Source organism: Anarrhichthys ocellatus, unplaced genomic scaffold (genome assembly GCF_004355925.1).
Source record: "Anarrhichthys ocellatus isolate YVR2014 unplaced genomic scaffold, GSC_Weel_1.0 scaffold34, whole genome shotgun sequence".
Taxonomy (NCBI): domain Eukaryota; kingdom Metazoa; phylum Chordata; class Actinopteri; order Perciformes; family Anarhichadidae; genus Anarrhichthys; species Anarrhichthys ocellatus.
Genome location: NW_022280064.1, coordinates 868,523 through 892,335, shown reverse-complemented (window position 1 = coordinate 892,335; position 23,813 = coordinate 868,523). Strand labels below are relative to the sequence as shown.

Genomic DNA, 23,813 nt, shown 5'->3' with positions numbered 1-23,813 from the left:
CTAACTTAACTGCAGAAACATGCAACTCTTTTTACTAACATAAATAACCACAGACTTAATAGCTGTTATTTCAAGAGCACAGTCAAAATGCTTGAGGATAAAACAGATAATATACTACCATTACTAAGATTTAAAGCTAACACAAGTAGCCTATTATAAAATGTATGAGCATAGCTACTAGTTTACTTATATCACTGTTAAAATGGTAGGCTACAAAAGTATCAATGGAAGGCCCTGTATCAGGTGAAGAGTAAAATACTTAATACTTTAGTTGAATATATATATATTTATTGATTGTCCTTTTGCCTAATGGTTTCAGCATGCATAATAGTTTACACAATTCAATCCAAAACGCCATATGACCACTGCAGTCAGGATCGACTTCAACTGCTTCGACAAGGACAAGCGACTATGCTCCGTTAAATCTGGTGTCTGTCTCTGACCCATAGTATACCAGTGCACTTTGGCTCAGGCTTTATAAGCCCCACTAAAACCATTAGCACTCTGACCATTTGACTTACTGGGGTCATTAATTCTCACAGGAAATGATCAGGGCTGTCAGCTACCCAATAGGGGAGTTAGTGTAGGGAGGTCTGTACATCCAACAGTGGAGATTATAGAGCATGACAGAAATGAGCCAACTTAAAAAACACACAATTGTATTAAAAGTCAACAGATGTGGTAGTTAACTGCACTTTTATTTACAGGCTGTTTTAGTGGTCATTTCAGAGGCAATAAGACAAAGACATAATTATAAGGGGAAAAAACATTCACAGTAAACAAGATAATACAAGGCAGGGAGTGACTCAGTTCAAAACATTTTCAAACAGTGTGACCACAGCTTTCCACAAGAGAGATATGTTTGACTTTGTGGTGCAGATATGATCCTCCACAGGCTGTGGAAACCACACAGAATCAGATTAGACATTTGTTGAAAGCCTAGAGCAGCACAGCTATGTGCCAAAAAAAGATAAAATGGAGTTTTTCTGTTCTTGGATTAATACAATTTGTGTACTATATCAACAGACATCCAGACTGTGAAGAGTACTGAGCCAAACATTAGCCAAAGTATTAGCATCCACATACTTTTGGAACCCATCATGCGAGATCCCTGAAGAAGGCAATTTAATCAGTCAGCAATTTACATATCTTTAAAATGATCAATACTTTGGTAGAAAACTTAATAGGCAATTTATGACTTCCATGCCTAAAAACACACAGGCTACAATATATAAATATGTGTGTTCACATATTTATATGTAACACAATCCAACATCAACGGTTTATAAAGTTATAATGTACAGCAATATTAATGTAGCGTTAAAAACGGTGATGTCATCATTGCGTGCCCTAGTTAGCCGTTGGTGACGTCATCATTATAAAATGTTTCGGGGTCACCCTCCCTCGCATACATCTCACGGCACAGTAGTACTTCATCACCTCTCCCATCTCAGAGTCTCCCATCCAGTTTTGGACCCCCTAACATTCACTCAAACGTTCATCCCTCCCGGTTACAGTGAAGTGCTTTGATAAAGTCACATTCACGGACTTTTAATTAATTTTATTTATTTTTATATATATATATATATATATACTCAAAATTAGGTATATTTTTTATGTTATGTAATTCAGTCATGATTCAATAGAATTTATATATCTATTTATTGTCCGAAACTTTAGAATTTCAGCTCATTACTGCAGACACAACAAAGTGATTAGTGGCAATAAATCACAATACACGACTGCAATACTTACAGTATCACATAATATTAAGAATCACAATGTTGTGGCTTAAGTGCAGTGACAAACTGGGAAAAATGGTATGTTCCCTCCATGGTACAAAAGTGGTTTGTCAGGCCTCCAGAGATGTTAAGGTCAAGTGGCTTTCTTTCCCCCGGACAACTGTCGGAAACTTTATGCTAGTGGTACGCTAGGCCCAACATTTATACATGTAGCATAAGGCAGGGTAGGAAAAAATAGAAAGGTCTCAGTTATTGTAAACCCAAGCACATCATTTTCCCTTTTCTTGTCTGACACTCCGGTTGTTCAATTCAGTGGAAAAAATATTGCAACACAGAGTTCATTAAAAGGGGTTATAAGTTTTGAAACCGCCATTTCGACTTCCTACGAGCAAATGGTGCGAGTGCGTCCAGAACCCGCGTAAAACCACAGAGGTCTCTTCTCAGTGGGACACGGAGGGGACAATTTGGAGCAGTCCATTATCCAGCAGAGCATGATGGTAGGAAGGAATTTATCGCTGCGCGGCTCTGATGACCCATTCTGCTGTCGGGTTCAGCTGGAAGAGGTCTTTCATATACGTTTCACCATCTAGACATCTCTCCTCTGAGGGACGACAGACAAAGATGAGAGGCGGAGAGAGACACATTTATTCACCGTTAGGCCTCTTGGCTCACTAGCTGGGTAATCAGCAGAGAATATACAACATCTAAACATTGTTGTAATAGGAGCAGGACTTACTGATGTTTCCACCAATCTCGTAGAGACACAGCTCTTCCGGTTTCACAGCCACTGAACTGGGAGGACAAAAATAAAGCAAGAGGAAGAGTGAAGGAGACACGAAGAGAGAGGCCAGGTTTCGTATAAACAAGAAACTGTGTGTGTATTTGTACGAGTACTGTATGCATACACATTACCTGTCCTGGCTGAGGAAGCGGGTTAACACATCCGCAGCCTGCAACTCTCCAGTGAGCTGAACTGCCATGGACACTTTACTGAACTGTGGTGCTTGAACTCGAATGAATCCCTGCGAACTCTCCTGGTTGCAAACACAGACGGAGACAGAGGGAGAACGGGAAAACATATGGTCAATCACACCGCCATGAATAAACACTTTACAATGAAACGCTGTCCCCATCACACACAGACACTCACAAGAGACGGAGACTTCAGACAACAAGAATGTGGACTTCCTGCTCTTTTGTTTATTGTGTCTTACTATTTATATTTAGATATGATTCATATATCTAGCACTGCCATACATGGTCAGGTTTAAAATGTAGGCAAACCATTGCTACACTCTGACACCTTTGCTGGTTGTTTACTGGTGACAATGGAGTTGAGGCATACAGTGCTCTGCTCTCAAACAAGCTGGATATGGGCGTCAACTAAATCCTTTAATTTGAATCAATGCACATTATTATGTAGTCCTAAACAACAATACGTGTCACAATAATGTGCAGCAGGTGTTCTGTTTAATGAATCAAAATACCTTCTGTGAATCGCAAAATTGCACATTTCTTAGTAGGATTATTAAAACTGATTCATTAAAAAAACGACACCGACATAAACACACAAACAAATAAATGAATAGATAAATAAATAACATAATTAAAACTCTTACCTCAGGGACAGCTTTATCAGAGGGTTTGTCGGTGGTAATCTTCTTCAGCAGCTTTCTCACAGCTCTCTCTTTATTTTGTTTCCGATGGCTTTCCATGTTTTGATGTCTGACCTGGGTCATAATGAACTTGGGGATCTGGATATAACACACACACACACACACACACACACACAAGGTTTTATACCCTTAGTACACACTGTGCCATTCGATTTTGGGAGTAACTGTGTCAATTTGTTTACAGTGGTGATTTGAATGGCTGCATGAGTCAAGCCCGAGGGCTCTTTGTGATACTTACCGTCCAGAGAAGATTCTGGTATCGAATCAGCAGCCGGACGATGTTGGCTGTGCTTGTTGCCATGGAGAACTCCTGTTGCTCGGTCACCTTGGATCGAAAGCCTTTGAACATGAAGATGTTGGGAGCCATGACCACGGAGACATTGTTGAGAGTCATCTTATTCTTGGCCTGGTGGTCAATCACACGCTGGAAAAACTCCACTAGAGCCTAGAGGAAGAAAACAGAAATTTACAACAGAAATAGTCAAAATGTTTCTTATTTACTGCAGTGAAACATGAAGCTCTGTGCATTTACCTTCAAGGTATCCCGATTGGCCTCAGGTAACAAGAGGACCAGCAGGTTCAACGCTTGCAACTGCTGCTTCTTTGTGGGGAGCTCTGTAAAACACATGCATGCACAGAAAATGCTTAATGCAAGTAGACATGTCTTTAAAGCTCTCGTGATTAAGCAGAATACTTCACGAACGTACTGTTGACGGCAATAAACGCGTTGAGGTACTCCACAGTCAGCAACGGATGGGGTAACTCCCTGATGAACAGCTTCAAAAGGCTGGCAGCGTCGTGCTGCTTCAACTGTTCCCATTGAAACACCCCGTCGTAGAAAGAGGACTCGAGCTCCTGACACAGTGACTGGATTTGGGACAGATACACACAGGCAAGATTGTTTCACTACTTCATCTACCACAAGGATCACCCTTTCTTTACAACACTACAAACTTAACAATTTAAAGATGGTATTATGCATCTGTAGAGGTGGCGCTGAAATGCTTTAACCCACCTTGACTCTGATGGCCGCTCCAGGGATCCGTAGCAGCCCCTCTGTGTCTAATCCTTCCTCCTCAATATGACTAATAAGCTAGGAATGAGAGAGAGAGACAGAAATAGTTTGGGATTGCCTGCCACAAAAACATGATTTTTTCCAGTCAGATGGCTGAGAGTACTTTTCTATATTTTTTAAAATATCTTTCATGATTTTATGTCGCAGAAAGTCCTCTTTACAAATAGATGTTATTTTGCACGAAGGGTTTGTTTTGTACATGGAGAACAAAACGCTGCACAATGGATTCACCGGACTGAAAACTGAGAGTGCAGAAAGAGACAAAGATCCCTCTGAGCAACAGCTGACTAAGAATAGAAGAAATGACCAGTCATTGGTAAAATAAACTGGAGGGTTAGCAACAAAATGTGTGCAGATTTTAAGAGGAACAAGTTCCTGTTTCAGTGTCAAGTGCACAATAATGCCTAAAACAAGCTGGAATATTAATATATTGTGTTGGTGAAGCAAAGCCATTCTTAAAATATCACAATAGAAACAGAAGGTTGGTGTAGTGTTAGCACTTTTGGAATATCATCTGAACATACTGACGAATCACAGTTTAAACCTCTTCAATCTAAATACTGAGTAGACTGCAGAGGGCCCAAAGAAAAAAAATGGCCATCCAAAATATTTAGAGCCCAAATAGAAGCTCTGTTGTGGTTCAATAATGATTGAGGGTCACTTGTGCTTTTCTGGCACAAAAAAAAAAAAAATAAATAAATAAAAAAATCGAAGGGTATTTGAGGGAAAAGTGGTTTCGACAGTATTCTGTCCCTGGCATGTAACACTGTAGGAACATCGACTAAACGTACGTTTTATTCATTAATTCTTCTTCTTTTGGGGCCAAAACTATTTGAAATGTAAATAATACATTTGGTGTTTGACTTATAGTCTTTTTGTCAAGTGTAAAGGTAAAACATCTCATGTAGAAAAGGTAAAGTCAGTCGCACATACTTTAGATTCAGGTTGCACTGTGTTTAAAGTAAATTAAAATACAGTAGGATGCATTGACATATAGCTGCTGTTCTATTGATTCCTATTATAAGATTTCCTCTCATCGTAGCTGTAACCCTGAATCGTCCGTGTCTCAGACTGACAATGTGACAGGCTGGTCTGCTCACTCACCCTCTGCAGTATGAATGGCACTTTGGTCCCAGCAGCCCGCCTCTGGTCCTGATCCAATACAGTGGCAAGGGGAACACCAAAAAGACCACTTTCTGTGCGCGCGCACACACACACACACACACACACACACACACACACACACACACACACACACACAAATATTTAGCCAAACAGAAATATCTTCATACACCACATTAGCTGCACATGTTTACCTGGAATAAATGTTAATTTGTATTCAGTTTAGTTTCTATTTCTTTCTTTCTTGTGTTTGCGTAAAGCTCTCACTTGCTGTTTTTACTCTTTTTGCTTATTATGTGTGTGTGTTTACCTTTAGTCTTAACTTTGACAGCTTTGTGCGCCTTCAGGTCTATCCCAGCAGTGTCAAACAGAGCAGTCGACTCCACAAGCACAAGTCTTCGCACCTGGAAGAACATTGCAAACAGACAGAAAAAAAAAAAAAATGCTTATAAATAGTAACTGGTTTTAGGCACAACTCAACAAACTAATCTCTTATAGGGCTGCTCGTCTCATGCAGACGTCATAAAATAATAAATCATGAAATAAACAGACACGAATGCATCCACAGATCATAATATCTCGTCCTAACACATTTCCCTTACTTACCTTTTTCATATCCAGAGGAGACAGATCTCCTATTCTGGTCTGACCTGTTTTGTCTCGGAGCAGCTTAAAGTTCTGGAGAGGAAAGTCGAAGGCAGAGGGAGACAGAGGGGCATCAGTGGGAGACGCCATTAAAAGGTAAACACTACGCCAAATTAATTCTGACTGAATTTACTTTTACATTAAACGCTGAATGTGGGCTGTGTCATACTAAAATTAATGAGAAGTGACTATAGACCTTCATGAACACTCTGGACTTCATCTGTTATACCTGCTTCAACCACCAGATGTCACTACAGACACTCAAACTACTCACACACACTAATGCAGCTTTCTGCTCTCAACTTGTATGTGAAAGACTAACTGTACATACAATATTCTAATGTCTGTTGTTGGATTTAAAATTGATCTGCTCTGTATCCTGTTATTACATTACAGGGCCAAACAAGGCAACACAATGAAACCTGACTAAACTATAACTTAAGAATAGCATTTTTCAACGCCAGCTGTTGTCATGTAGATCGAGCATAAAGTAAAAGCATTGGTCATAAAGTAGATACTTGTCTGGTTGTAAAACTGCGAGACAAACCACAGCTACTACCCAACTATTTTAAGAATTAATGCGATTACATTACATTACATTTATGTGCAACAAAGACATTTTTTCACACCTAAACGTGCGCAGTGAGCAATAAAAAAATAAATAATCCTGTGCTGTGAGGTTCTTCATTTTTTGTTGACAGATGTCTCTCTGCTATCTCTGGTAATCATTGACCCACAACAATTAATACGTTATCAATACAAGCTCTAACATGACCCGGCACTAAAGAATGCAAAAAGCCTTCAAAGTGGCACACAGTGTGACTGCATGCTAATGAACAGTACACGCAGTTTATTCATTGTATCCTTAAATAAACACATAAACACACGGCTGAGGAAGTGAAGGTGCACATAGTCTTTTGTGTGCAGGTATGTGACTCACTGGTAGTTTGTCGTCAGGTGAGTTCGGGCTCGTGGTGACCTTTGACATTTGGTGGTTGTCCCTGTAAGTGAGCGCCTGCTCTGAAAACGCCACTTCGACGTTCAGTTCCGTCTCCGCTTCTGCTGAGACACGCACAAGAAGAAATGAGGGGTCACGACCACACAAGAGGTGAAGTACAAATGTGTTTACGCACTGTAGGCAAAGTGCAGTTGTGTATATACACAGAGACAGACAATTAAATGCGTCTTACTCTCGTTAATGCAACAGTGTTTATGTAACTGCAGCACAAAGAGGAAGAAAAGAGAGGCCTGCTGCTTGTTCTGTGAAGACAACTTCTCTATTGGTGGATGAAGCCAGACAGTTTTACTTTTTAAAGTGATGTACTATATAGAAAAGTTAATCAATCTGAGGTTGTGAAGATCTGAAATGGTGAAAATATTAGACCATTTCATAGTAGCCACAAACAGCCCTTTCTATAAACATCTGCTGAACTCTGCACACTTGTGCTGTATTGTATCACATAACAGATCACTTCTAATGATTTCTATTCTATTATTTCCAAGATGTGTGTGTGTGTGTGAGTTGCTAGGCAGATGTTTATTTGGGCCTCAGTTGGTCATTCTCTATGGTGACTCACACCTTACATGTCTGTGTGTGTGTGTGTGTGTGTGTGTGAGCGTGAGTGAGTGTGTATATATAGGAGTATGTTGCACGCACCAGCTGAAGTGACATCTTTTTGTCCATTCTCGCTTCTCTCTTTGAGTTTACTAGGCTCCTCATCCTGCGGCAGATAACACAGAGACACACATAACTGTACAGCACGCAGAGTAATGTTCAACCAGGAACATATTCACACACACACCCCTCCCCGTTACGTCTTTCATGTTACATATTATCCTGTCTGTTAATTAGTGGACAAACTGTGTGCCCAAGTGAAAAAATGTGCAATACTCTTGGTTCAAAACAGTGTATTCTGCTGACAGGAGTAGATTTGGAGTAGCAGTAATACTTTTACCCAAATTAGTATAAGTACATATACTTTTAATATGAATCCAGTCAGTCCAGAGTATTGAAGGAATTTTGCAGTAAAAGAGTTGGGATTTGGTGGTGTAAAAAACTTGGTGATCGGTTACTGATTCCCACCAGACTGGAGCAGTAACAACAAGCGCACATCTAAAAGAAGTTGTGACCACTTCCTTTGTGGTAATTGTGTCATTTATGTGTATTGTGGTGGGATGTTCAAATCATGAAGGGAAAAACAGTATCAAGCTCTTTTTCACGACAATTATCTGACATGATTTCACCGCTTACTGTGACAGACCTCAATTAACACAATTCTGAAAAGAAAAGAAACTTTAAACGGCAATCTACATTTTGGGAAATACCCTTGGGATACCCTTTGATGTTGACACAATATAATTAGTCCGAGTTTGAGTGTGTGTGTGTGTGTGTGTGTGTGTGTGTGTGTGTGCATCCCCTCACTTTTTCAGGAGGTCTGAATATATCCCTAACATCAGGAACGTGTTGCCGGTTACGCCGCCGCAGCAACGTCTGCTGTAGCGACGTCACGCGACGTTCTACCGCCGCCACCTGAGATCTGGTCAGTGTGGACAGGAACACTGCGTTGTCTTCTTCCTGTCAGTCAATCAATCAGACCAAAGCATGAGTCAATAGGTTTAACATCTATCCAGTATATCTGATGACTTCTTCAGACTCTTTTTGTCATTCTTACTCACATAAGCAGGTTCAAAGCATGGTGTAAGTAAACAGTATAGTTTATGCTCACTGAGAGGTGTGAACTGCAAATATGAAACTGATAAACTATGACTCAACCTAGACTTAGTATTTAAGTAAGGGACAGACGATTGACACCTGATCCTGGTCAGCTGCCAGTGAATCATCAAACAGCCGTGCTAGTCCCGCCTCTGTAAGCCACGCCTCCTCCTGTTCCCCTTCTGAAAGAGAAAATGAGAGGAAGATTAAAAAAGGATTTTATTTTTGATTTGTTTGGGGGGGGGATTCCTGAGATGGTACATCACTATCACAATTATGCGACTTAAAATGAAGGAAAGGGGGAGACTGGTATGAAAGATGACAAAAGTCTTCAGTTATTAGCATGTGAGACACAATTCTACAGGTGCAGGAAAGGGAAAGGTGTAACCACAGACGGAGCAGGACAAACATTCTATACAGGAAGTGTGTGTTTGCTTCAGAGAACAATAGTCTTCATAAACAAGTTAAATAAGACCCATATAAATACACACATACCTCTCATGCAAAGCGAGAATGCACAAGTCTGAGTTGGCAGCGTGAATTTTGGTGAACAGCTCGTATTTACATTTCATAACAGCCTCTCCAGGTCATTCCACTTCTCTATTCTACCTGTTCCATTGTACATGTCTGTGCTCAGGGGCCCATTGTCTCGTATACCTGCCATGTTTGGAAGCACATGCCCAAACTCCGACACTACATTATCTCTGTAAGAAGAACGCTCTAAATCAAGAATAAAAAACACACAATGTGTCCATGTACTCCAACAGATGAAAGAACAGGGGAAACATGTGTCTCTTTGAGGTCTATCCATGGACACGGTGTGGCCTACCCTCAGGAATTTTCTGCTGCTCCTCCTCTTGTATTTCCCCTTCTCCTCCACCTTCTCCCCTCCCCGCTTCTCCTCCTGAGCGGGTGATATTCTCCACCTCCTTCCAATAGTCGTCCATCTCCAGCTCGTCCAGAGAGTCCTGCGATACATGCGAAGATACGCAAAGAGACATATACACAGATGAGGATTTCACCATTTACTTTCAAGTTCCCATTCGTGTTTTCATATCTTGTTTCTGTCCTGGGCAGGAGCTTTTGTTGATCAGATTTGATGCAAATATGAGAAAAAAACACAATATTTACAGCCGTCTCAATTGAAACTGGCTGTGCTTCTCTCCAACACACACACACACACACACACACACACACACACACCACCTGGAATTTAAATAGACATTAGAGCATATTTCTCCAGTTCCCTCTGCTTTTCCAAAAAAGGCATTTCATTTGAGTAAATTTGTCGGTTTATTACCGAGTCTCCGTGCTGTTATTGAGCCCATGCTCACTCTCAGAGCAATCACCACTCAGACTGAAAGTACAGCCTCCCAGAGAGCCGTAAATGACTTTAAACAAATGAGCGACAACAATTGTACGTCTGCCAAACAAACCCCCTGTAAAATGTAAACGGTTACGATTTAGACATTTACGGCAGACATTCTTATCCTAAGTTAGTACAACAGTAGAAAAGGTTGTTGCCTGTGAACCCCAAACACCACTGAGGAAAATGAAACACAGCAATACTGGGATGGTAATTAACATACAAGCATTATTATTAGTTCCATTAATAATTTAGTAACAGAACTATACATTAATTATTTAAATGTATTATTAAATAAAGATTTTGCATTGTTGTCTGAATGGTGACAACTGTTTTCTTTCGTAGTTATCTGCCATTTTAAATCATATGCAGCAGCAGTGCAACTTGTAAATACAAACTTTCAGACACTAAAGACAGCAGAACAGTACAGTGGACACTGTTTCATTGAGTGCAGAAGGTTTCCTCCCAAAACAAGAATCAGTTGAAAGAAATCTGCTCACCAGTGAGGCACTACCACAAATTTCTCACATCACTCTGGGCCTACCTGAGAGTTGCAGCGCTGACACGGTGGCCGCGGTCTGGACCTGGAATTGGGACTGTGTCTGGGGCTGGAGCCTGGTTTAGGGCTGCAGGAGGGCTGAGACCTGGGGTAAGTGAGTACTGATGGTGGGTCAGTGCTGGTGGCTTTTGTACCGCTGTTGATAGTGGAAGGACCAGATCTGTCTCCATGTTGTGCGCTCTGGTTCTGTTGAACAGTGTAGTGGCCTGTTCTGCGGCTACGAGAGAGACACAGACAGGTGGCGGCAGAGACAGAGAAGTTAGAGAGTTAGAAAGATAGATATCGGTTGGCACAAATTTCTAACACGTCAAAATCTGACCGACATGCCACAACAAAACGAACAGTCTTATTGCTGTGCACTTTGCACCTTGTTTACCAGTGACGTGATAGATTCCTCATACCAGCAGCTATCATAAAAACATCCTGGATCATAACCGGTTGTGTTGTGCCCTGTAAAGAGAAGTGTATGCAGCAATGTTTTAAAAGACAGATTTGATCTTTGCTTTGATTCAGAGTCATGTTGCGATGACATGACAAGAGAGAGATAGCTTATACACGGTCAGATTGTTAGACAGACGGACGAGCCCGCAGTACATTGAATTCCCAGTCAGTCAGCCGGGACTAAGAATAGCAGCTCTCACACAGCCAGCTCATCTCAGCACACAGTAAACTCGTGTTGTTGTGACACAAATGGCATGGCTTTAATAGTTATTGCATGGGAGGGCTTAAAGGGACGGTTCACCCAAAAATCATAAATACATACGTTTCCTCTTACCTGTAGTGCCATTTATCAAACTAGACTGTTTTGGTGAAAGTTGCCTAGTTTTAGAAAATCGGCCTTAGAGATGTTCTTCTTCTCCAGAATATAATGGAATGATATGGCAGTGGGCTTATGGTGCCAAGATAACAAAACAATAACAGAAATGTCCAGAAATCATGACCCGGTTACTCAAGACAGACCTTGTCCTACATGAAACTGCTTTTACATCTTTTCCAATTCTGTGAGATGTCCACAAACATGCGCATGTGTGTGTGTGTGTGTGTGTGTGCGCGCGCGTGTGTGTGCTTGTAAGTCCTTGGCTGGGTGGAGCTGAGGTGCCAGCACCCTAATTGGGAACACCTGGTCAGTGTTCCTACACTATATAACCCCGCCTGCCCAGACGCCAACGTCTCACCTCTCCTGAGGTTCTATCCAAATCCACTCAACCTTCTAGCAATGCTAACAAGAACACACCCAAAGGGTTCTACCAAGAACCCTTTTAAATTCCCAGGGTTCATCTAGAACCCTAAAGGGCCGGGGCACAACAATCATGGTTCAGTCACAGTTTTTAGGGTTGTATCAGTTCGGTTGTGTGATTTCAACATCCTTGAAGAACTCTTTCTTCCAAAAAAGGTTCTTTGGATGTAAAGGGTTCTTAACGAAGCTCTTTATGTCACAAAGAGCCCTTGGACAACCCCAAACAATCTCCCAAAAGGGTTGTTCAGAAGCAATTGATTATGGGTATAACCTCAGCCCTTTAACAGTCATTTTAGTACAACTGACTGATGGTGTAGCTGCTCTGTGTCCCATGCCGAATCAAGCTGGAAGGTTGCTATCATTCTTCCACCCACTCAACAATCCTCAGTTCAGTCTCAACTATCCAAACACAGCTGAATATTTGTCAGTGGGGCTGTTAAAAGTTGGGCCCCCACCACAGTAACGGCTGACGCTGGACGTGTCAGCCGTTACTGTGAGGAAAAAGCACATTTCAGGTCTCTGTAAATTAACAATTGGTTCAGTTTCTATTTAACTTTGAAGACAGTACTGTCACATATTTACAAACAACATACGTAGTGACATCATGTGGGCCGACGTTTAAAAAAAACTTTAAGTGAATTAAAACAAAAACTTGTGAAAGATTTCTCAATTAGGTTTCTAGACATCCAAGTCACTACAAAATGGAAGCAATTAAGTCAACAATTATGTTTCAAATATACTAAATCAACCAATTTGATTACGTTTCATGATCAGACTATTAGGACACGAAAGGAATAGTTTGAAGGCAGGCTGAACAGCATCGAGTCGATGTTCTATATTAATTAATTTGGATTTATCAGCGGAGCATTACACTGAGGGTTCACGCAGAGCCAAAGCCACATACCACAGCTGACTTCCTGCCCCCCCCCCCCCACACACACACACACACACAGTGTATAAAACCATAAAAACACTGGGTAATATTAGACAAACACTTAAGATTGTTTTTTTTTTTTTACAAAGAACATCAGGTATTTTAACAACACTTGACCTCCTCCTCTCCTTCCTCCGCCAATCTATTTTCTTTCTCCACTTCCCTTTCATCCATTTCCTCTCCTCCTACACCTTGCCGGGGACTTGTGTCCTTCCTTTTCCTTTCTACTTGGTATGTCACCCGTTTTCCTATACATCTCTCTCTTATCATGGTACCATCTCCTCGGCTTTCTCCCCTCCTCCCAGTAGGATCTAGACACAGCACTGTGTGATAAAACCTGCAGAGACATGCTGTCCTCTCATTTCTTTTCTCACCAAACGAAATGTTTTCATTTGTGAGGAATGGAAAAAATGTCTGCGTTTTCTGAAGTACTAGAGAAGATTTGTTTAACTTAGAAGCAGATTAAAACCTGGCAGACACACACATGAACTCCCAGGAGTTAATGATTTACCTTCATCCACAGCTACAGAACGGTTTGACAAAACCATAAATCAGAGATTAGCAAACACGTACTAACCAACGTTATTAGTTTGTCAGTGTTGCTAGTTTAAATTCTTGCTTAAACTCACAGAATGATACTTTGTGTTCACACTGATCTTACATTGTATTAGTTTTAACCGCGCTAGCATCCAGGGATGGCAACGTTCAACTGTCAGATGGTTTGCCATGAGGTTTTGTACAGACATTCGTGCTCCCCAGAGGATGAATCATAATCACTAAGGTGATCCCTTAATATTTTCTCATGCACCATGCTAATTAGTGTTAGCATGCTAACCCACTAAACTATGGTAAACCTGCTAAACATCAACATGCTAGCATTGCCAGTGTAAAGATGTTGCCGATGCTAGCGTTAGCATTTGGCTTCAAAGCACAGCTGTGTCTAAATCTCAAGCAAATATCAAGGAAGAGCGGAGGACTATGAAGCAAATTTTTCAGTTTTTTTTCCCCGTCTTTAGGTAAATGAACTTCCCAGTTTGAACACTTTAGCTCTTATTAAATCTGTCTGACACACCGCAACGATCCAAAGTTGACAAGAAATATGTGTAACTATTGACTGGATTTAGAAAACTGTGACGCAACCATCGGCCCTTGCTCTGAACTTAGCAAAGACACCTCGTTTCCCATTTAACTCTGATCCTGTAATAGAAAACATATTTACAACCTGTTAAAAATTAATCTTAAATCTTCCAAGTAATTATTGTTGACTACTCGACGATCTGTCAACCTCAAAAGCATGACAGGCATGCTTCCTCTAAGTCAATTGATCAAAATAATGAGATATTAGTGTGTGCGGCCATCCCGGTTTATAAAAAAAACGCCCTGAATAATGCAAACCAGTTATTCAAAGCTTTACAAACAATGCTACACACAACTTGGCTCCTTTCTCACACACACACACACACACACACACGCTGCCCTTGTGAGCAAAACAAACACATTCTCACCTTCAAAAAGGAAAACAGTGCTGCAGCTGTGTCACTGTTCTACTCTTTGTACCTTTATCCGCACACCTTTTATCAGCTGCTTAGAGCTGACGACAAAGAAGGAGTGTGTGTGGTCGTGTGTGTGTGTGCGTCTGTAGAGAGCTTGTAAGGTGCAAACAGGAACAGAAGGAAACGGTATCACCCAACAAGGAGCAAGGTCAGCACTGAGGAGTTGAATGCGAGTCGAGATGTTAGGAAGTGAACTCTGTCAACTATTGGTGCGCACACGACCCGAGTGTGTTTATAGAGTACCACTCGGTGACAGAGATCCCAACTAAACATTTAGTTAAAAGAGTGATTCTGCATGTTCAGCACGTTTACAGGTATATTTAGCTGATAATCCTTATTTAGTCAAATATTGAATGGTGGTAATACTACTTTTACAGGAATACATCAACATTTTGGGAAATGTATTCGCTTTCTTTAGCGAAGAGTAAAATGAGTATATGGAGACGGAAGATCAGATTTATTTTGATGGTTTGGCAGCTTGAAAAAGTGAACAATGGGCAGCTGAGGATGTTTTGCAGAAGGGGAAAGAGGATGACAAGTGTGTGTGTGTGTGTGTGTGGGGTATTCCCATTCAGATCAACAGGTGCCAGCTGCCCTCTGTGGAAAACAGAAGCTGCCTCTGTTCCCGCTCTACTGGTTGAATAAATCATCTGCGTTTATTTCGGTTGAATCTGCCAGTTTGTTTTTGTCAGTCTCTCTGCCTCCATCTCTGTCCAGCACCCTATTCATTCTGTTTTTTTGCCGGTCTCTCTCTCTTGCCATCTGTTTCTCTGGATTAAGCCATGCTTCTGCTCATTAATAGTTGTTAGCTTTGCTAACCAAATTCCACTTAATGACTGTTTCCTTGCAGCCCGCAGCTCTGCTGACATCTTGTAACCTTTTACGGCTTGCCTTCCTTTCTGCAGATGTTATTTCCTGTGCAGCGTTGTATTTCTGCTGCGGGGTCCGGCCGTCTGTTGCATCACACAGTGAATTAATCTGAACCGTGTGTGTGTGTCCACTGACTAAATCACACTCAAGATGAAGCACTGGTTCCTACAACAACAGTGGAAAACACCAGGAACGTGCTTCTCTTTAGCTTAAAGCGGAACTTCTCCTTCTCAGAGCACTTAAACCTCCATGTGCATGACTCCCGTGGGACACGTGGCCTTCGTAGGCTCCTTATGTCGGATGTCCCCTGCTGCTAAAAAGGCAAGAAGCTTTCCGTCCGTCTGTGTCCCGCTGGGCTCCATTTCCTGCCTCGGGGTAAACTGACTACAAAACTAAGCCTCCACGTTAACCTAGACAGGACACACACACACTCTGCTGTGGGAGGTGAGACAAAGGCAGACTGTAACGTGATGCTGCTTTTTCCCCCTAGTTAGCTGGTCAAGCCATCTGGAACACACACACAGAAAAACACACGGGCAAGTGTGTGTGTGTGTGTGTGTGTGTGTGTCAGCTGGACAGTCTCTCTGAGCCGTTTACTTTCACCACACCACGGTTGTTGACAGCAGTTGTTTGCTGATCTAAACATGTACTGGACGCACACAGCCAGCGCCGGCCTGGATGGATAAAGAAGTGTGCCCCGTTATAAATAAAACACTTAACCGGGACAGTCGTTTCCATGTGAGCTTAGGTCCCATTCAGTGCTTTCCTCTGTGAGAGCACCTGTAAGATCCTGCCATGAAAACAGAGGATGTGACCGTATCGTAACAAATGAATGGAGAAACCACACAGATGCTTCCATACAGCTCACTGAAAGGTTTGGTGAGGGTGAAAACAACAACGCCTCAGCCTAACTCAACACTTACGGGAGACATGAATCCATTGTGTCGGACATTGCTCTCCACAGCAAGCATAAAAACACCAAATCAGGGAGAATGTTTTGGAAGAAAAACATCCAAAGACTGAGAATCTGTATGCTGAGGAGCATTGATGCTGCTCTGTGTCCCAACACTAAGTTAAGACACTTAATGTTGTTTCTTTTCTCTTCATTTGTACCCATCTGTATTTTTCTCTACTAAAATATCACACTTTTTATATCTTAAGTCATTAATCATGGTGTATTAGCGTCACTAATGTGGTGACTTGCTGCTTACTGTGTTTCATATCACTGTGGACTGAATATCTTTGGGTTTTGGATGGTTGGTCCGACAAAACACCACATCTGAAGATGTTAAATTGGGCTTTGAGAACGTGAGATTAAACGATTAATTGCAAAAACGATAATGTTAATTCATAATGAAAACAAGGAGTACTTGCAGTACATTTTACTGCATCAAGAGACATGGGTGTAAAACACTCCTTTTAACCCCTTTAGTCCTGCTGCTATACATGGTGGTTGTTTCCACATGTTTAGAGCTACAACTAAAGACACATTTTCAATATGGATACTTCTGTTGATTAAAATGTCAGAAAACAGTGAAACGGGTCCTTAACAATTTCCTAAAGAGACATCTTGAAATCACATATTTGGCATCTTCATTGAGAAATGACTTAATCACTTGTCAAAATAGTTGCTGGTTCAGCTCCTGTTGGTTGACCAATTGAATACTCTTTCAACAACAACCTGGTGGCCATTTAATGTCACTAAAACCTGATTCAGAACAACGGTTCTCCCTTTGACTCTCATGAGACCTGCAGTGGAGCAGAAGAGTTAGATATTAGGCAACCTTGCAAAATCTGAACTAGTATAAATAACAAAGTCAAGGTTAACCAGCTGATTAGGAATAAAGGAAAAACTAAACCCAGAGGCCAAGCTAGGGCGGACTTTGCCCCATCATGGAAAATAAAAAGTTTACACACTGAAGCATGGTGGCTTTCATTCAAAACATATTCTGATCAGCTCTCAAGTATAAACATGAAGAAAATATCACTGCGACCTTTGTTCTCTCTCTCTCTCTCACACACACACACACACACACACACACACCCCTTTAGCTGCAACTACCTTTGCTATTCCAACAACACGCACAGACATACATACACGCGCGCACATGTCGCACCTGGGCGCGGGGGGCTCGTGGTCCTGGGCTGACGCACAGCTGGGTCCAGTTTTGGGCAACAGTTCCGCGTTACTGTGGTAACCCGTTAAAACCACTCCCTGGGACTGCTGCTGCTGCCGACTCATATTTCTCCTCCTCGTCTTCTATCGTCCTCTGCTCCCCACACAGCCGACATGCACTCACTAGCTGATCGGTGCTCGATCTAACTTTCTATTTTCTAACGCTTTCCATCGCTGGACTGTTATGTTGCCGACTCATTCTGACACCAAACTCCCTCCCTCCCTCCCTCCTTCTTTAGTTCTCGTCTTTCTGCACAACTTGAGTGTTTGCGAGGCAGGACGGGGGCTGGATTACAGATACGACACCGCGCAGGGATTGGCTGAAACCACAAGGGGCAACGGCTAATGGCTGGCATGGCGCCCCCTGCTGCTCGAAGATGGTACAGACTACTTCCTGGTGCAATGCTTCAATGGATGCCATTTTTAAAAGAAATAAGGATTTTTGGAGGCTGTTTTCACACCATTTTCTGTCAAGCTTGACATAATGCATCTGCTTATTAAGTGCACAGTCTGCTGCATAAACATGCTTTCACACTTTTTTGGACAGTTATCTTAAATATAGAGCCAAAAATAAACAAGGAGATGCTTGAGGGTCAAAGTCAATGCAAATGATCATGCTTTTTAGTTGTGGAAAGCAAAACAAAACACCAAAAACAAGAAAGAAGTAAAGGTGGCTTCAATACAGGCCTTTCTTTTTTACTCAAAGTTTACTCAAACAACTAACACTGCAATATGAAACATGACATAACTTAGTGCAATCCTCTGTGAAATGAATGATCATCCAAAGCACTCATCGTTGTGAAGAATGGTGTCGTAAATCAGTAATGTGTTAATTGATCTATTTTTAATAGATGGTCCAGATGCTTGTTTAATCATATTTAATATTCCAAAGTACCTGTTAACAATAGATCTGTCAGGTAAATGTGGTACATACAAACCAGAAATACCTCACAGCTATGTGCTCATATCGTGCACCTCTAGTTTTAAAACCAAAATCTCTGGATAGTGTTCATCGCAGCAAACTTAAAGCACATAATACCACACCCTCAAACACTACATACAAGTCAGAAAACGTTGAGTGATGCATGTTTCAGCAGACATCAAAGTGAACTACAAATTCCCAGGTGTTGCTGAAAATGTAAGAAAAGATCGGCACCTGAATGTGGAAGAAATGCCTTTTATTTCTTTACTACCAACAGTCACACTAAAACATCAACACGTGTCAGAGAGAGCAGCCTCACACACACATTTAAACAAATGAGGATTACGCACACAGACGCCGTCTCTCCTTCTCTCGTTCCTCACCTGAGATGAAGGTAGCAGGCGAGTCTGGAGGCCATTGTGTCCGTCTGTCTGTGTCCACTCACAGTCTTTACCAGAGCACGACCTGCTGGCCATATGCTGGGAGATAATGGTGCAACACTCACACACTGTGACAAGCGGATTAGCCAGAGAGGTCAATCAGATTTTTCGGCTCCTCCATCTGCCCGTCCGCACTTCTGATCCCCCCCCTGTCACCTTACCTCCCTCCACTCCTCCGTCTGTCCAGTTTCTACGAATCACCCTCAGACTCTGCTGCATTGTGCCACATACACACATAATATGGCAGTTAATGAGGACAGTAGAGTAACTGCTAGAAGAGGGAGATGGTTTATACTTACAGTAGGTCTGGAAAACACATCATGGAATAAGGTAAATTCAAGAATATCTTCAAGAAGTCTGCTAGACATCTAACTTGAACATTTAAATTGTTCCTATTTTAAAGAGTCAACTCTCTCACATCTTTGTTGTATTCAGAGTTTTTCCACCAAAGCTTGACTTTAACATTTCTCATGCACAGGTTGCTTAAAGTGTGCCCCCTGCTGTTTCATGGTACACACAACAACTGGCAGCCCTTTAATCAAAATGTACTTAAACCACGCAGACTCACTTAGCCCTTACGTCGGTGAGACAAATCTCATGTGGGACCAAAGAAAGACTGAAGTGAACCACAACCACGCCGCTGAGGTGCATTGATGAAGTCCATAAGTCGGCATGTTAAATGCACAAACTGGAAAGAAACTTAGTGGCCATGTCCTCTATTAATTATCTGCCACAAACGCACTCACTATGCATCCCTTTGTCACCAGATAAACAAAGCAATTTATATACGGACAACCATCATTTCTACATCTGAGGCCATTTATTTCAACACCGAGAACAAATTCTGTAGGAACAGGAATTCAATTATCTTCTAAATCAAACAGGAGCCAAGTGTCAAGATTCATTTTAAGAATAACAGATCGTGAAAACGTGCAATTTCCATCAAAAAAACAACACAAGATATCTTTACAAACATTCAATTTGTTTATCATTAATACCTCGAGAGTGATCAGACCCGGTGCAAGTATTTAACACTCCAGCAAACAGTCTTTATAAAGAGAATCTAAGGAGAGGTGCATCATTATAGAGAACTCAACATTCCCTGTGACTGTTCATGCAAATCTTCTTCCAGCCGTCACATTTAGGTTTTTTCGAGGCGAAAGCAAATTCCAGCAAAACATACTCAAACAGAACTGTTGAGCTACAAAATGAACAAACAAGAATTGTAAAGAACTAATTATTTTAAAAAGGGAAATAACGATACAGCTGTACAACATTATTTTATAACGTGCAAAAAAACCCACAAAAAAGTTAAACTTTCAGAATTTGCAGTGGAGAGAAACTGTGCTGTTCTTTAGTCGTAAAGTCATCTGCAACACACAACATGTGAAATGAGATCAGTATTTAGGAAAATCTCAAACCCTGTCCTTCTAAATTTAGTTAAACTGGACCCCTGACAGACAGACAGACAGGATCTCTTACCTTTTCACTCATCTTTACTTGCCCCTCAAGTCTTTGAACATCTTGGCGTACAGTTCCTTCTGTTTGTCCAAGCTGTCTCTATAGCATCTGAAATATGGAAACAGTTTATACACATACAATATCTTCAACGGGACTTGTGGCCTCGGGTAGCGCTGCCACTTTAAACTAAAGCACCGAACACTCGCATACAATAAGCATAAGTGAGTACGTTCATCTTACATTGCCACTTTCCTCAGTAGGTTGTTGATGTCGGTGTCAAAGGGCTTCTTTGCTTGAGCGGTTATGAGGCAACCCTGGGCGCTCTCGTACTCGCACAGCTCCAGATACGCCTGACGGAGATGACATCAGTGTGAATAATGGACTAATTGTTATCTAGAGTGTAAGCAGTCAGCAGCAGAGCTGCAACGATTAGTCGATCAACAGAAACATAGTCACCAAGTCACCATTTTTTCATGCAGAAAATGCTGTTTTCAGCCCTTTGCTGCTTTTTGTGTTCTATATCATATTAAATTGAATATCTTTGGGCTTTGGACAGACAAAACAAGACATTTAAAGTCATTACTACTGTCATCATCCCTATTTTTAACCTCCTTTGTGACCTAAAACCTTTAATATCAGACACTTAAAAAGACTTCCAAGAGCCTGTGAGGATTGTTTATCTGACGGTTTTGAAGACAAAAGGATCACCCGTCTCACCTGACCGCAGCGGAAAAGAGCCTTTGTGTTGGCAGAGTCTATCTCCAGGGCTTTGTTGCCATATTTCAGGGCTTTATGCGGGCTGTCTAGACGGAGCTCAGTGAGAGAGAGGTTCAGATAGAGAGGAAGCAGAGCTGTCTTGATCCTCTCTGCCTCCGCATCGCTCTGTGTTTCCCTGTTCCCCAGCAGCAGCGTTGCCTTGGCCAAGCACAGAATCCATCTTTACAAGTACACAAAAAAGGGCAACAAGTACCTGAAAATGGAGCGCGTGTACACTCTTCCCAGATTTACCTGTTTGTAGCGATCTTTGGCATGGTCGTAGCGGCTTTGGTTGAAGCAACGGTTGCCGAAGCTGCGTTGCGTGCTGACAACATCGAGGAGCGTGGACAGAGGAACTGTGTTCTGCTCCTCCTGAAGACAGAGAATGTAAAAAGCAACGCAAAGTCGCCAACAATACAAACCAAAATATAGTTGCATGCATAACTGTATGGAAATATTAATAAATCTCCTCTTAGTAGTCTGACAAAAGCATTAATTTGCCGTCAAGTGGAAGAACAATGTGTTGTGTCTTCTGACCTCACAGCACTCTCAGACTGTGACCTGAAGCCTCCCCTACCAGACTCATCGTGATGAAGTCGTCCACTTGTCCCGAGTCGAGGAAGTCGAGGATCTGAACCTCGTACAGAATCACAGCGGCAGCGGGAATGAGCGGAGGACAACCCATGTCCCCGTAGGCATACTGGGGCTGGAAGAGGAAGCGAGAGAACTCTCCTTTCCGCATGGTCAGCAGACCGAGCTCCAGTCCGGCCAGCGTCACATCTGTTTCAATGACCATTTAAAAAGCTGTGAGGAGAAAAGGAGAAAACTTCTATTGAACCCTGCACTAAGAATTACTGACCTCTCCCTAACTTCATCATCCGGGGGTACTTGTAGTGCGTGGTGGTTTCAAAAGGCCGGTCGGAATATTCCAGGAAACTCGAGTAATGGACTGTGGAAGGAGAATGAGGAGAGGTTACGGCAGGGCAGAAAAACTTGGCAAACTGCGTCGGGAGTTTTTAGAGAGAAATTCCACTTGTAAATACTCAATACTGAAGCGTTTTCAGGTACAGGTGGGCCCTCTCCAGATTGGACCACCTCCTTCAGGATCCCTCCATCGCCCAGGACATCGTTCATCTGCTGGCAGAGTTGATCGAACGGACTCTACAGAAGGCCGAGAAAAAGCCTTGAAATAACTCCACATTGCAGTACTTAAGTTATTGGCGTATGTCCAGACATATCAAACATAACGATGAGAAAACTGCTCACGAAGGAAGGCTAAACAGCAATTTATGCTTTTGTCAGCTCTTATTTTTCAATGTTTGTTTATTTGTTTTTGTCACAAGACTGAGGCTGCTGTGCTACAGTGCATGGCTTATTAGGCTTACTGCACAATTTTACTTTCAAATATGTATTATTTGTACACTTTAGACTACTTCATAAGGCTGTTGTATAACCAACACCTGATGTCAATCAATTGTGAGAAGATAAAGTTAATGTAAAAGCTAAATTAAACTTTAACATCACGTGCTGGCACTCTAGCTTCACCTACATTAATCATAAACTGTGCCACATGGTACAAGCTAATAATATGTCTTAGCTTTAGAAAACAGACTGATGCAGATGTGACTTATCAGTAACGTTAATGACTTTAGCTGAACTAGCTGGACTGCAGTAAGGTGGATTTCAAACGTCAGTGTGTTTTTGCTACAGCTGCTCTCATGTCACCTATTAGCTTAGCTAGTTAGCTCGCCATGCTAACCCGGTTCAACACGTGTTCACACACACTTACCGGAGTGCTCCTCGATAGCCGCTCTTCGGGGCTTATTAACCGCCGGATACTGGCTATTAACCCGTTTCCTGACATTCAGTCGGTGGGTTAGTTACGGCTCTGTTTAGGCAGGTTTATTTTTATTTTTATACCGAAGTTAACCAGGCGGCTTAATTGAGAGCAAGAGTAGTTTTGCTGTGTTTTGGCGCTCAGGGAGGCGGAGTCAAAAAGTATGCGTCAAGGTTACTGACTCCTGCTGCTGCTATTCTTCCCATGTTTTGTTTTTTTTTGTAGCAGAATACACAAACCAAACATTTCAAAATAAAATATATGCTTCACAACGAAACATTTACTTTCTGTAGGCCCCAAATTCTCCTTCTCATCCGTGACTTTGGGAGCGAAATGGCTGTTTTGATCTAATATATGCGTTCATTTCAGAGCCAGGATGTCTTTGTTATCAAGGCAAGTGCCACTTAGGCCTCTTCTAGTTTCACACACATATATATATATATATATATATGTCATATATATATATATATATATGTCATATATATATATATATATATATATATATATATATATATATATATAGACATATATATATATAGACACAAACACACACAAAAAAAACACATTTTGCTTCAAGTATTTAATCTAAATCCAGTTTTATCTTATATATCCAACCAGAATTAAAATACAGGTAATGGTAATAATTGCCTTCAGACTACAACACTATACTTTACACTCTACAAACTTGGTATGTGACACATTCAGTATAAATATAACACTAACATTACA

At 41.5% G+C, this 23,813-nt stretch overlaps 2 protein-coding genes across 5 annotated transcripts; both read right to left on the bottom strand.

The window, feature by feature from the left end:
- Positions 1–662: 662 nt before the first annotated feature.
- arhgap18 (Rho GTPase activating protein 18) lies at positions 663–20,327 on the bottom strand. Of its 4 annotated transcripts, none has more exons than XM_031865988.1 (18): positions 18,974–20,327; positions 10,884–11,115; positions 9,803–9,941; positions 9,073–9,155; positions 8,683–8,835; positions 7,918–7,981; positions 7,201–7,322; positions 6,222–6,293; positions 5,926–6,019; positions 5,598–5,689; positions 4,434–4,511; positions 4,126–4,285; positions 3,951–4,033; positions 3,657–3,863; positions 3,362–3,496; positions 2,655–2,776; positions 2,479–2,534; positions 663–2,343 (listed from the first exon to the last, which is right to left on the bottom strand). In XM_031865988.1, exons 1-18 carry the CDS (start codon positions 19,006–19,008, stop codon positions 2,252–2,254), a joined length of 2,019 nt encoding a protein of 672 aa, XP_031721848.1. In that variant the 5' UTR covers positions 19,009–20,327; the 3' UTR covers positions 663–2,251. The 4 variants fall into 4 exon arrangements, with proteins under 4 accessions (XP_031721848.1, XP_031721844.1, XP_031721846.1 ...); XM_031865984.1 differs by lacking the exon at positions 18,974–20,327 and adding an exon at positions 17,610–18,967; XM_031865986.1 differs by lacking the exon at positions 18,974–20,327 and adding an exon at positions 17,610–18,967 and having other exon boundaries at positions 2,655–2,773.
- Positions 11,029–23,251, bottom strand: fkbp6 (FKBP prolyl isomerase 6). The gene is made up of 9 exons (XM_031865989.1): positions 23,037–23,251; positions 22,291–22,408; positions 22,107–22,196; positions 21,825–22,027; positions 21,500–21,619; positions 21,209–21,406; positions 20,732–20,841; positions 20,513–20,599; positions 11,029–11,115 (listed from the first exon to the last, which is right to left on the bottom strand). Exons 1-8 carry the CDS (start codon positions 23,109–23,111, stop codon positions 20,527–20,529), a joined length of 987 nt encoding a protein of 328 aa, XP_031721849.1. The 5' UTR covers positions 23,112–23,251; the 3' UTR covers positions 11,029–11,115; positions 20,513–20,526.
- Between the last annotated feature and the right edge of the window lie 562 nt (positions 23,252–23,813).